Genomic DNA, 14902 nt, shown 5'->3' on the forward strand with positions numbered 1-14902 from the left:
ATGAATGGAAGCGGTGCCGCTCCAGATGGAAATTTCACTCAGCTGAGGAAAATTATTTTCAAAAACAGTTTCAAATTCATCATTTCAAATTTTAAACATGAAATCAAAACTTCTCAGTGCAAAACGAGGCATGAGTAGACTGCAAATGAATCTATTTGTTCATGTCGGAAAGTTATCTTGCCTTCAGGCTGATGATTGACTGATTTCCCAGTGCAGAACTTCAACTATTTCTACAGGGTACACAAGCTCATCATATCTTTTTCATACTCCAGTTCCATTAAACTCAATATTTTAAATCACAATTGAGCTGTAGGTTGTTCAGCTATTGTTCTGTAAAGAGTCATATTGTACCAATTACATCTGCAGTGACATTTTAGAAAGCAAAGACTTTTTTGGTCCAGTGAGCAGAAGGTTTTGTTTCTCTCAGCAACAAATGCAGCAACGACATGCTTTATGACTGGACTGTAAAATGGTGTGAGTGGTGAGCCACTCAAGAGGCCAGGAGCCTAAAGTGCCATCATCTCCCAGTCTCTGTGGATCGACTGGAAGAGTGGATGCATCCTTACTTCATCTAACTGTCCAGGTAGAAGACCCTGCCTCTTCTGTCTCCATTACGCCGATACACAAACAAGGATTACAGTGTAGAAGCCAGATATGTGTAGCCAAAAGGTGCGTTAACTGGACTCCAGGCGGTTTAGGTAATCCCAACAGACATTGGCAAGGCTCAACATGTCTGAGATGATACATCAGAGTACAGAGAGAACTAATGGGTCCATAGTGGGGAGGCTCGGTGGTCCCGAAGGACCCTTAAAGTTTAAAATAGATCCACAAATTGGACGGGGCTGCTGTTGTGTGAAATTGCTTCCATGGAAATTTCAGAGCACGTGTAGATGGAAAATAAAATTCACTGGTCAAATCTCCGAGTTTCTGTGGATATTAGGGATGTAATATTGTTATCTGACAATCAGTGCCCAGTTCAAAGCTTTGGCTTCATTTTCTCAGGGCGGCAGACTGCGAACTCTGTCCCACTAGCAGCACACTCTGAAGGCAGTGCATTGTGTAAGTCTATATAAATATATAAAGGGTTCATCTAATGTGAAATCCTGTGTTTAATCTCGCTGTGTGCTGGCTAAAACTGGTTTATCGGGAGGAAGTTAATCCTGTGTGTATGTGTGTGTGCATGGACCGTACGTGCATGTGCATGGGAGTCTGTGGGCTGTAGCTGAGTGTCTGAGTCCTGCACATGGAGGTGGGACGAAGTGACGACAGAAGAGCGGTGAATAAAAAAGATAGAGGCCTACGGACTGGACGATCGCAGTGAGGTGATACGGGGGTAAAAAAAACACATCTCTGAATTTATCTCCGTATCAGCACGACACAGGACCTTGACAATCATCCTGTGTGCGCTCTCACAAACACCCACTCAGGCTGAGCCGAGGGGAAGCTGGACCAGCTTCAGGGAAGGTCCTGATCCGGGATTTGGATCCCTCCTGTTCAGCGTGTCCATGACAGTCTTGTGATGTGAGATTAAAAGGATTTCTTTTGGTCTGTGCATGTGTGTGGGCATGATATTTCATATACAATACCCCATTGTTTACCTTGTACAGTTTGTACTGTGTAACTCTCTACAAATGTTTGTGACAAACATAAAAATCTGAAATGTTGGTCGTGTTTATCGGTTTCGCTTTGCTCCTCTTGATTGTCTCTGTCATTAGAGTGAGCATATCGCTGGCAGTGCCACAGCGCTATTCCTCTGTGCATCTGCAGCCAATCTACTCTGAGCCAGCTGGAGGAATTTAATTTGAAAAACGTCAAGGATTTTATGATCAATATTAATCTGTCAGATTGCAGGAGAAGCAAAAACAATACTGAGAAAATTAGGGGAGGCTGTCCAACATGTGTACAAACACACATCTCTTTAGCTTTAAGTCACGATTTTGCAATGATCATTGTGAGAGACCTGAGCAGCATCCATTATCACATTATCTCCAAGGATGTTGCACAAAGTACCAAACAGAGAATTCAGGTCAGTGGGCTGTTTCCCATCATGCCTTGGTTTCCTTATTCTATATCTTTAATTATTCATCCATGTTCCCCCCAGCATCAGCATCACAACTGGGGAACATTCTGTATCAGGATTTTTTTTTTAATCACAACTCACATCATCACTGTTTTCCCCCTCACAGGAACACGTGTCAGGGGATCCCTGCTTTACCACACTGGGGCAAAATAAGTAAATACATGACACACACACGCTCACAAAAAGCAGGACCCAACGCTGCGGCGGGTATTTAAAAAGTGATCACGTGGAAACAGGACTGAGGCAAACGTCCCCTACAGAAACGTTCCCAGAGAGCAATTAGAGAGTGTTTCATCCTCCGCCTGGCACCATATCAAAGGACACATAGACTTAGGATTTACACTGGTATCATTATCAGCCCTTGAATATTCAGCTCTTATCTTAAGCAGCATAGTTAGTACTCAAAACACACAGACAGTTCTAGCTGACCAAGGGCAACCGTGAGTACCAAATGATGATCTAGGTTTGGATTTCACTGAATATTTTTGCATTTTCAATGCAATTCTTGCAAGAAGTGTGAAAATAAAACATAAAGTAGTAACATTTAAGCTCCTCAGTGTATTTGCTGTTCACAGCTGGAAAATTTAACTTGACTGGTTGAAACAGAAAATGTATATATTCAGCATCATATCAGTTTTTTGGTTTATAATAACTGCCGCACTGTTATTTTAAGATTGCATCAAGCATATAAAAATAAATAAATTCTTTACAGCAGGGAAAAACAAGTCTCTTCTTCCTTAAATGTTGGATGAAGGAATGTAATATCCAGTATAAGGCTACGTTCAAAATATGAAGATCTGTCACTTGTGCATGTATGTGCAGTGGTAATGTCAAAAAAGATCTACATCGTTTGTAGAAAAGTGACAAAAGAAAATAAGACAAATAAAAATTGTGCCATCAAAATAAAAGCATTACGTCCTCCAGCTGCCAAACAGTTTTTGTTTCAGGATTTCAGGATGTGTAAGTGGAATAACAAATGTGAAGTCTCTTGAATGATTTTATAATTAATTCAGTCAAGTACAAATAACTTGTATAAGTAATCAATGGTTACTCATCCATTCATGGGATATTATGGTTATTATTCAAATGTGATATAGATTATTGTCTTATTGACCAAATCAACTATAATGACATTACAGCTTAACCCTTTATAGGGCACTCATTTAAATACTTTGAATTTTGAAAATGTAAACATATATATTTACACACATATATATATATATATATATATATATATATATATATATATATATATATATATATATATATATATATATATATATATATATATATATATATAGAGAGAGAGAGAGAGAGAGAGAGAGAGAGAGAGAGAGAGAGAGAGAGAGAGAGAGAAAGAGAGACATATGTACTGTATATATATAATATATACAGTCTTTTATATTATTATAAAATCACTTACATTCACTATTCATAGCTTCAAAATGTCTAGAAATTGACACTGACACTGTGCGGAAGTGATCAAAAACAGTTGCGGTTGCTGTCCCATGTTCGTCACTGCAGGCGGCCTCGGTATTGCCCACTGAGAAACCAGATCTCGGTTCGAATCCGCATTGGGCAGCCCTTTCCTGCATGTCTTTCCCCCTCTCTGCCTCCCCATTTCCTGTCTCTCTCTTGACTGTGCTATCAATTAAAGGCAATAAAAAGCCCCAAAAATATACTTAAAAAAAAAAAAAATGTTGCCGTATTGCCCACTGAGAAACCAGATCACTGACTTGATTTGAAATTAGTGTGAAGCATCTACAGTGAACAGGTGCTGGTTTTCAAACACCAGTTTTGACTGATTTGCATTGGTTATGATTAGAACTTTTGGCCCCTAACCCCTTGTCAATCCGACGGCCCGCCGGCGGGCCCCCGGGGGGGGTTTTAATCAGGGAGGTGTCATAGAGGATGTCACCAGTCACTTGAAATAGTCATGCCACATATCGTTGGAAAGCTAAAACTCTTGTGATTAAAGATATGCCGACCATTCCTAAATATAATCATCACAGCAACACTCGAATCAGACTATAAACATGCTAACAAAGTTCGTAAAAAGCCGATATAACTCACGATTTGTGTCAGGGCAGGCTCAGGATCACAGGGTTTCCCCACAAACTTGGTGTCGTTACATTCAGAAAGTCCAGTAAATCCAATCCAGTAAAGTATTTAGTCCAAAACACACGGTTGTACCGGTAGATAACCTCATCCCGCTGCTGCATCTTATGAAATTACGCATTGTATATCCAGTAAATCCGTTTATTTCTCCTCATAGTCCGGCGCTTACATGAAAACAATGTTTATTTCACTTTTCAAAATGGCGCTGCCCTCTGACCTTTCGATTGACAGCTCACTCGACCAATCACAAGCTCCCTGTCCCCGGCTGCCGCCTGCAATAGCGAATGAGTGGCTGTGTCTCGTGAGGAACATCCCCCCCGACAGCTCTGAATGGCTTCAGCCACGAGGAACCGACCCCCATGGCAACTGTAGCATTGAATAGCCAATGAGATTACGAAACGAACGATGTGCTGCATTCACGGTCCCTGGGAAAAGGCAGCACTGCCATTTTCATGCGTAACTTTGCAAAAGCTGCACTTTGGCGCATGTATTGTTTCTCAATGGCAACTTTAGGAAAACGCCTAGATATACACTTAGAAAAACATGTGTAAAATACTCATTTTTAGCAGGATTGTTATCAAATTTGAACTGGGGCCAGGTAAGGCTTCATGCTGTAGTCCCATTGTGTTTTCCAGCTAAAATTCTCAGCCACACTCATCTTCAGGCATCTGATTGCAACAAAAAAATTCAGGCGAGAATAAAAACATTCTAATTCAGTGTGCTCCCACTTAGATTACTCAATGATAGTAGCACTTATAGTGATTATTTCAGTTTGGGGGAAAAACTTCAGAGTGATACCTTTCAAAAGAGACCAAGCCCATCCATATTCTCCAAACAGTTCAAGAACAGCATTCAATTTACTTTGGGTACGCCTTGGAAAGGCGAATATTACAGAATTTATAGGAGTGACAAGAGGCTAAACAGCATACAAAAAAACAAGTGAAGTTAAAAATACATTATACTAAAAAAGTTTAAATAAATTATTGCTAAATTTAGTATTTTACTTGTACGTTATCAGTAACAAATAGGCCTACAATGGTTTTGTTTAAGGGTCACAAAAATGCATGGGGAAGAAAAGGAGCTAAATTAACCATAAGAGATGTGAGGAGAATTAAATGGGATATCACAGAACTGCAGATCCTATGGAGTGAACAGAAGTACAAAGTTGTCAGGTGCTTAGAGACTTGGCCAGGGTAAAGACTACTGACCCACAAGCACCACTGGGTAGGATTCACAAGTTGTAGAGTCAAGATTGGAAGAAATACCAGAGGACAGATTTGTTAAAGTTATTTGGAGGGATGGAATGAAAGTGACTCTCGCTGGACCAGATGGATTAGCCTATGGCTTGATCTCTAATGGACACAAGGCTCCACTTCCAGTCAGGCATCAGCAATGTCTAGGGGGGTTACTCGCAACCCCAAACCTGCTGCCAGGCTGTGGAAGATACTTTCAGGCAGTGGTATAGGAGGATGTCATAGTGTTTTTGTTTTTAGAATAATGCTTCATTACATGCATCCATGTGTTTCACAGCTTGACTAGCAAACAGAGGCTTCAACGATGACCGAATGATGACTGGCACCTCTTCCTGAGAGCATGTTAACAGTTAAGGAAGGCTGTGTTTGCTGCTTGTGGCTTAAAACGATCAGAGAAAGAACAGAGTCATGGCAATTATATTATATATTCTCTGAAAAATTATTAACAAACAGTTGGAGAAAAAAAATATTTTTGTGATTTAGTTGCCTAATAATAATGCACACATATATAGTATGTGTACAGAAACCCACATTTATTGTGTTATACATTCACATTTGGGGTTGACATAGATTCTGAACACTCTTTAATTTGAATTTATTCAATAATTATAATTAACCCTGATGCTTGCAGTTAGCCTAATAACGTCAATGTCCTTTGTCATCTATCTGTCACGTGCAGCTCAGCACATCAGTCCGACAGTGGACACACCTCAGAGCAGATGGCACTTTTTACTCACAGTATAAACTGTCTGGGGCCAGTTATACAATCCTGGCACAACCTCTGGGCTGCATCATTTGAGCAGATTAAACATCTTCCTTCTCTCTCAATCTCTATATTTCCCCCCTCTTTTAATGTCACACTATCTTCTTATGCCCTCTGATTGCTTGTGATGACTACGTCACAGGATTTTCTGCAAAGCTGCTGTTGTGTCCATGGGTACACACCTCGTCAGGGGACTGCACTGTCCTCAGTAAACAAAATCAAGCATGAAGTTCACAGAAGACCATTTTAGTTCCATAATGCCACCATTATGTGATTAAAAACCATACAGGAACTTCACTGCAGCCAAACGTCTGCCTGTAATGTTCTTATAACCTAGCAACAAAACAGCCGCCGACTATTTAAAGACCATCAAAGTGTTAACGCTGCAAATGCAGGACAAAACAGCCTCTTTGTTTCAAACCGTTTGTCTGGTAATTTGACAAAAAGCAATTTTTACAAGCCGTGTTACACAAAACAAATGTTTGCCTAATAGTCTTCAGTAGCCTGTTTAAATCACCGTTTGTATGTCGTCTCCCCAAATCTGTCCTGAATTTATTGTCTGGATCTATAAAACCATCTGTCTGCTTGCATAAGAGGACAGGTGGCCTGCTTAGGACTGTGCAACCAAAAGGTTTGCACATGCACACACACACACGCACATACAAAGTTAAAAAGGGGACAATCCATAAACATAATATAGTCAACAAACAATTTCCATAAGGAAAAGCAGGGTATTGCCTTACTGTACAGTATATCTAATATTGATTGCTAAGTACCTTTAAGAGAAGTTTGTTGCGCTAGAAACAATGTTAATGATACACTGTAATTACAAAATATTGACATTAACAATTAATCTGATAATTACTTTCTCCATTGATTAATTGTTTGCTCTATAAAATATTTTTTTAAAAAGAAGGGAAAATGCCGTCTCAATATCCAGCAGCACAAGGTGACCTCAATTCTCTGATCAACAGTCCAACACACAAAATCAGTCAGTTCACTATTATATTTTATTTGACTTGGACTAATTAGCTCATTGATTGCAGTGTGAACAAGGAAGTGGTTAACATCTTGATGAGCTGAAAGCAAACACTTAATGTCAGATACTGAGTGTTTAGTTTGTCAATAAGTTGGACCAACATATGGCTCACTTTTGTAATGAATGTGTCTGTCTTCGACCAAAACTGTCTTCTAACCTATAGCTCAGCTGCGAACTTCTTAAGGCGAACTGAGAGACTGATTTATATCGGTGTGCTGTTGATTTTAGAATCAATTTCCAGATTTTATTGATCGACTATAAAGCAGTTACAGCTTAGTCTCCTGGCTACACTAAGAAATATTTCCACCTCAAACACAACACAGCTCTGTCCAGCTTTTCCAATGGTGAGCAAGCATTATCAGCCTGAGGCGTTTTATGCTCTCATATAGTGTTGATGACTGTTGGTGAAAGTGCAGCCTGTGAATTTTTGCTTAGCAAGAGTTTGTGCGCCAACATTTACCCCGTTTGCCTTCAATTTAATGGTGCACTTAGCAGTCACTGACATATTGAGTGGGCCCTCAAGCCTGTAGCCAGATTTTTACATAAATCTGATACCATCCTGTGCTACATGCGTCCTGCTGGTTGGACTCACGCCAGGAAGTGGCTCTCTTTGTGATATATAATGAAATAAGACATGGTTTTCTCTTGCCGCATCGCTGCATGGAACATCATTCATAAAACAAAATGATAACTATAATAAAAAAACAAAGGTCTATTTGTATTATAAAAGGACAAACAAGCTCTAACCCAGGTTGTACAGTCTACAGGGTGCATGTGGGTCATGGTGGAGGATGAAAGATTGAAGAAATACACTTCTCGTGTCAGTGTAAATATTCTACTCTTTTTTTTCCCACTCTGTAATATCTGCTGTTTTCACACTCAAAGCCAGCGAAGGGAGCTGGAGCAGATAAGCTAACACCCTCTTCAGCAGGGCATCCCTCACTCATGAGATTTCTAACTGCCCAGCTCAGCATCCTCTCATCACACGCCAGGGGATAGACCCTTACCTCCTCCTCAGCCAGGTGCATAAACGCTAAGAGGTCTCATTTATGAGGCCGCGTCAGCATGAAAACAAGAACTTTCCTCACCATTTATCTAAATTTAGACAGCCAGCTCATGTGTAATTAACTGAAAGTGTTAAGGAACCGCTCCTGTTCCCAAAGAGCCTTCAAATCAATACTGGTGGATGAGTAGGGCTATAATCCAGCTGAAAAGGAGGGTGCAGATCAACAGATCAATGACTTGATAGTCATTTATGTATAGATTTGAAGGAATGTACTCCATTGTGTGGAGACCAATTACATATCTTCCTTTCACTGTACATTCTGTTATATGATCCATGTTAAGTTATTTTTGAATGCAAAAATACCAAATGTCCTCTCCCATGAGCTGGAGCCTGGTGTCTCATATTGCTTCGTCAATAACCTGCTGAGTGGAAATGTATTTTCCATGTCACTGCACTACATCAACTTTTAGCAGACTCAAATCTTTTTTTTTTTTTGTATTACTTTCAAAACCACAAAGTCTGAGTGCAGCTATTCGTGACAAGTGTGTGTGACACAAGAGCGGCTCTACTTTCAGCATAAACTATTCTGCAGGCTCCTGAACGGATTTGTGTGGAACAGTTATTTCCCCAGTATACAATGTTGTCACTGTTTATTCAGGCTGTGAATATTTGAATGACATTCAGACACGACTGTGAGTGCAGCTAAAATCTCTAAAATTAAAAAAAGAAACATCTGCATTGCTGGAATAATGTGGAAAGGTCATATTTTTCTCCCTGCACAGCATCATAACTGCAACCATCCACAGCATCATCACACAAATGTGCTTTGAACTGCTTGGTGCTCTGATCAGCTCACTCATATGTGAAGTGTTACTCTGACACATCTGACCTCTGTAGCCTAACTCCTTCACAAACAGTGTAGCCTATAACACCAAGAAGTGGGTAAAATATCAAAACGGTGGAGAAACAGGCTTCATCCCCAGGGGGAGGCTCGAGCAAGAAGACCTCCAACTCTGCGTCACTCTCACAGCTAAGTACAGAGTCCGACGCCTCTGAGTAACATTTCACACCGCAAAACTATTCAACTAGGAGGGAAAAGTCACGGCGCGTACATCACGCTCAAATAAATATCTGTCACACCAGCGACCAACCTTTCTGCTGCTTGAAGGACTGGATGGAGCCCGAGTGGTGCACCATTGCGACGTTCAGTTGGTTTCCAGCGCTGATCAACAAATTCCGTATTACGAAGAGCAAAATTGCGGGATGAGAAACTATGGAGAGGAGGCGTAGGTGTCGACTCTGCTCCCATGCTGCCGAGGCGATCTCACAGGCGCTGCGCAAACCCTCAGCAACACCTGTCTCAGCTCCGCATGCTCAGCCTCCCCTCCTCTCCCCCCTCCCCTCCTCAACCCACCCCGCTCTCCCCATCCACCACCACCACAAACCACCACCATCATCCACGGCTGTTGTCATGGTGACGGGCGGTAGGGGAGGTCCTGAGATGGACACGCCCCCTCCTCCTCCTCCGTCCTGATTTACTGACTCCAAATAAGCTGCGGGAAATTACCAGGGGCAGCAGATCTCAAATGGACTGACAAGGACGTGTATCGATTCGATCATCAATCATTCTGTTTTAGCTGAAAGCTGCGTGGATCCTCAGGGATCATAATGTGAGGACGATAGGTACAAAAAAAAAAGAAAGATAGGCTACAGGATGAGTGAAATATCGGTGCAGTGCAAACAAAGAGGCAAATGCAAATATCACACCTTTAATTGGCCTATCCATAGTCATTTCATTTAGGGCCACCATTATTTCAAAATTAAGGCATGATAATACTGTTGGGATCTTCATATTGTCACATGAAATGATACTTCACTGACAGAGAAGTCAGTCTAAATATAGGACAGCCTTTTGAGACAGACTGTGATGTATTACTGCAGGAAAGTCAGATAGGATTCCACATGCACAAAGACCATCAGAGTGGCTAAACTCACCGACCAGCGTGTAATGCTCAACATAAATCACAGATGACAATGTGTTGTCACTGTCAGACTTCATTGTAACTTATTTAGTCTAAGAACAATTGACCAAAATAAAAAGGAATATGGACCAGCTGACTTTCTTTTTCTTCTTTTTTTAGGCTGAAGAGTTTGCTTTGGCAGACATTTACGACTGAGAGGTGTGAGAAAAACTCTAAACAATCAATACTATAGCTTACAACTACAGGGCTCACAGATCAGCTGTGCAGACACACTGCTGCTGCTGCTGCTGCTGCTGAGGGAGGGGATCCCTTCTCAGAGGGAAAATACAATATCAGCCATGAAAACTGAGCAGGATGGTTAAAATGACTGCAGTATAATTTGATAGCCTCGTACTAAAACTGAGGGCATTTTTGATGGAGCATTTGGTAAAAATTTAAAGACGTTGTACTGAAGTTAAGTGTTTTCTAATGGGGCTATATTAAAAATACATTTAGTTTATTTAAAATAAAATAAAATAAAAACAATTAATAATAAGATAGTATAAAACAGGGTTTTTTTTAATTTATTTTTTTACAGCTTCTACACATGAAATGAAAAATTGAAACAGAGGAATTATTGATCACAGTCAATTTATGTGACAGTAAAACCTGCATTGTAAGATTATAAAGACAAACCACACAATATTGTCTCCATCACTTTGCCTCAATCTTATTGTGGCGTATCTGCAAGGTCAGTGGTCTTATCTCAATGTCAGCCACACTGAGCCGCAGACCAGTGGACCTCCAATCAGCATCCGATCCCCCTGAGTGTGTGTGTGTGGAGGGGGGGCATATTCTTCATGTTGTTTCTATGTGAACTGCTGCTGTGATGTGGTCAGTCTTTAACACAGGCTGCAGTTTGGTCTGTGGTCCCACTTTTCTCTCACTCTCTGTGCTGGTATTCTGTGGAGTAGTCTGGCATCTGTCATAGATGCAAATACCATCTGTTTTCTTGCAGCTCAGCACGCCTCTCCTCCTCCCACTGTTCTGATGTTTATTAAGCACTGGTGGCAAGAGCTGTGTGTGACAACCCATATAGCATGTCACTGCACCACCAGGCAAATGCATTTCTTCCGCTGGGCCAATGAATAAATAAATAAGCAACTTTTTATAGGGTCATTGCCATTTAAAATTTCATCTCTTCCATTCCTGCCAGTTAGTTTAGAGATGTAGGTCAGATGACAGGCTGCAGAGGGAGCAGGCTTTTAGATAAATAAAATACTGCCACCCTGTGGTTTAAAAGATGACTAACAGAGCTGTCAGCTTTCATTCCAAACCACAATGGGTTTTTGCATTATTCACTTCAGCCTATGCATGTAAATACAGAACCACAGATTGTTTCTCACATAGAGCACCAGCCAACTGTCACATCATCATCATCATCATCATCTAAAGCATCTAAAGCAAAGCAATCATTTTTACAGTTAAAAGATATGATATCACCAAGTAGTCAGAGCTTACAGTATATAATAAAAATAATCAATAGGTTTATTAAAGGTGACACTTAAATTAGCAATTAAATATTCCACTCAAAAACATAAATGTTACGAATGAAAATTCATCACATCTCTGTGTTTGCATGCTGTTCAAATAATCAGAGAAATCCCCACTTACTCTCACTCAAGAGGCTCCTGAGTGACTGTAACATCTCACATCAAGACATTCTGCTAAGTTACTACCTCTGGCAGCGCTGAGGCTTAGCAGCCAAAGATCTGCTAATTAAGCTGCTCTAAGATCAGAGCAAGGTGCAGACAGTGTAAACACAGCCGATCATTGTTGTGCTGTTGACCTGCTGAGTGCATCCGGTGTCCAGTGGCCCACAGCACGAAGACGCCAATGGTCAACAACCTCATGAACTATCTATCAATGATAGAATAAGCAGCAAGATGCACAACGGGTAAGACACGTCCTTATTTGTTGTTGGCAAACTCACCGGAGAGTTGGTCTGGCTCCGTGACCCCAGAGTGGAGGCTGTTGGTGAGCGAGGAGCTCCACGACGCTGAGTGGCTGATGGTACGATTGATAGCAGCATGCCTGTCTCCTCCAGAGGAGCTGGAGGCCTGACTGTCCAGCAGGGGCACAAACATGCAGTTGTCCTGTCGACATGATCCTGCAAATCACACACAAAACACAGCAATCAGAGTGTGTTCCTAAACTATTATTATTGTTGCTTTGATCTTGAAGGGTGCCTTATCGGGTGGTTGACATATAAGCCGAAAAAAATATTTTTTTTAAAACTTCAAATATTATCCCTGAAAATTACTTTTTTGTGTTGTCGTGACTCTTAACTTTACACATATATATGTGTTCTTGAAGATTTTGCATCAAAATTAGCATTTTTTCATCAATTTGCTGTATCAGTGCCTTAAATTGTCATACGGTGTGACATGAAAGCTATGTTATATAAAATGAAAATGGGGTACTTTTTTCTTTTCTAACTGACTGCATCGTACATTTTAATCATGACTGATTTGATATTTAACATTTCCTTGTGAAAATGTATTATATTTTGGATTATTTTTCAAAATTATCATACAAAGGATGACATCGCTCCTCAATCTTTCAAGATATTTTAGAATAATTCTGTTAAACCTTGTAATAATTCTAACACAATGCTTGAGACTCTTGGTAGTTCTATTTTCCTTGTGGTCTATGGATATTTTCACAATTTATCACTAACAAAGCTGTTTTCTTGTCACAATTGTGAGCGTCACACCAAATGACATGAGTGTCACACCACATGACAAATTGCACCAAAAATGCAAAAAAGTGTATTTTATGTATTTGACATTCAAACAAAAACAATTGAGGACATATCTTGTAATAAAAAACTGATTTTGGGCACAGGTTACACGGGAATTCCAATTGCTGAACTAAAGTCATAGAACAATAACATCATCCACAAAACCATGGTCCAATATAGACACATTACATTACACTATGTACTCAGCATGAATTAGCATTTAAAATCTACTTATGAGTTAATGTGAATATTTTATGATGAAATGTTAACATTTCTACATTAGGACAAAAAATTATCAACAAAGTTTTGAAAAAAACATCAAACATTTAACATTATTTCCCAGTCGGGGGTGCTCAGTGGTCAAGTCGTTAGACAATATGTCCCATGTTGGCATACGACTGAAGCCCTGATTGCCACTTCGACTCCTGACAGAGACGATCCTTTCCACATGTCATTTCACCAGTCTCCTTAAATTTATTTTTAAATAGGATCTGTTAATATGCACAGCATGGCAAATGGTAAAATATGGTTACATGAAATATAAAATTGGAATGTGAAATATTATTTGTATAGATAAAAAAAAATCTAACATCAAACTTCTTAAATTTGTGTGTTTTGTATATTTATTTATATTAATATTAATGCAAAATAAAGTGAATGTCATATGGTGTGACAGATATGTCATATGGTGTGACTTAGAAAAACTGTCACACCGTTATGACAAAGTGTCACACCACATGACATTCTGCTCAGTTAAGTTAATATATTAGCCAACTAAAAACAGCTAGCCTATAGTTATCATGTTATTCACCACATGGCAGCAATACTTTTTAAGCATTAATAAGTAATATTTGTGAAAAATAGTTATTTTTCATGCAAATAATGTCACACCATAAGACACAAAACATTGACCACTATTGATTATGTCAGATATATTGCTTTTTAAATAAAAATCTAAAAGGCAGAACTCATCTCTTGACCTGGCATACCACTCCAGAGATGTTACTGTAACTTCCTGGTTGAGTGTGGTCCTCTTTATCATTAAGATGTCCAAATTATTGCCCATTCAAAATATACAAAATAGTGTCACACCGTATGACGCCCATTTTGCGGACAAAATGTATTTGGTCAAAACTTGTTTGGACATTATGCACAGACATCAAATCTTTCTGTGGGCTTTAAAAACAACTCATTATTTTATATGCATTGTACAACTATCAAATATTTATAATTTATTTGGAAATATGCTCTTATTATTAAGGTCACACATATGCCGGACAGTCACACCGTATGACATTTTTGATGTTTGGATCAAAATTCTGAGTAGAAATCTTAATACACCACCAACAACTTTGGTATTATTGTACTATATCTTGTCAGAGGAACAACATTTACATATATATTCTTAAAAAATATAATTTTTTATCAGTATGTGACACCCGGACAGTCAGAATTGTGTTATTCGTCAACCACGGACCATTATTACTGTATCTGCTTAAGTCATTGGTGGCAGAATGTAATAGCTTGTGTGATCGGATCAGTAGAGTTAGCAGGTGATCACAGTGGTGCAGCTCCCGACTTGTCCCTCTCATGTTGCTATGCTCATACATTTTTAACAATTCTTTTAAATTCCTTTTACCCTCTGACACTCGACACTAATGGGGAGCGAAAAGGGCCTCTCAATAAAACCAGCTGTGTAACTCACATGATCAGGTTAGACTGTCAATTAAAACCAGTAAAACAAGTTTTAACTTACACTGTTTGGGCATAGATGATTTCCAGATTAAACATTTTTCTGACTTTGTTACTATGTTTTGTTTGAAAGAATAACTGTGAAATATTTTCTTTTTCTTTTTAGCAAAAGGAAAATAATAAAAGT

At 39.5% G+C, this 14902-nt stretch overlaps 1 protein-coding gene across 3 annotated transcripts in view; it reads right to left on the reverse strand.

Annotated features, from left to right (window-relative positions):
* Positions 1–12367, reverse strand: part of ano3 (anoctamin 3) — a gene marked incomplete at both ends in the record, with an annotated part of 34162 nt that extends 21795 nt beyond the window's left edge. For 2 of the 3 annotated variants that reach the window (XM_083974453.1, XM_083974452.1), the window contains one exon: positions 9411–9456. In XM_083974453.1, the coding sequence (XP_083830579.1) occupies positions 9411–9456 (46 nt within the window). Of the gene's footprint in view, positions 1–9410; positions 9457–12213 lie in introns of those variants that run through there. The other variant, XM_083974451.1, reaches the window with a different exon arrangement.
* Positions 12368–14902: the final 2535 nt, after the last annotated feature.

Source organism: Trachurus trachurus, assembly GCF_905171665.1.
Source record: "Trachurus trachurus genome assembly, chromosome: 6".
NCBI classification, from domain to species: domain Eukaryota; kingdom Metazoa; phylum Chordata; class Actinopteri; order Carangiformes; family Carangidae; genus Trachurus; species Trachurus trachurus.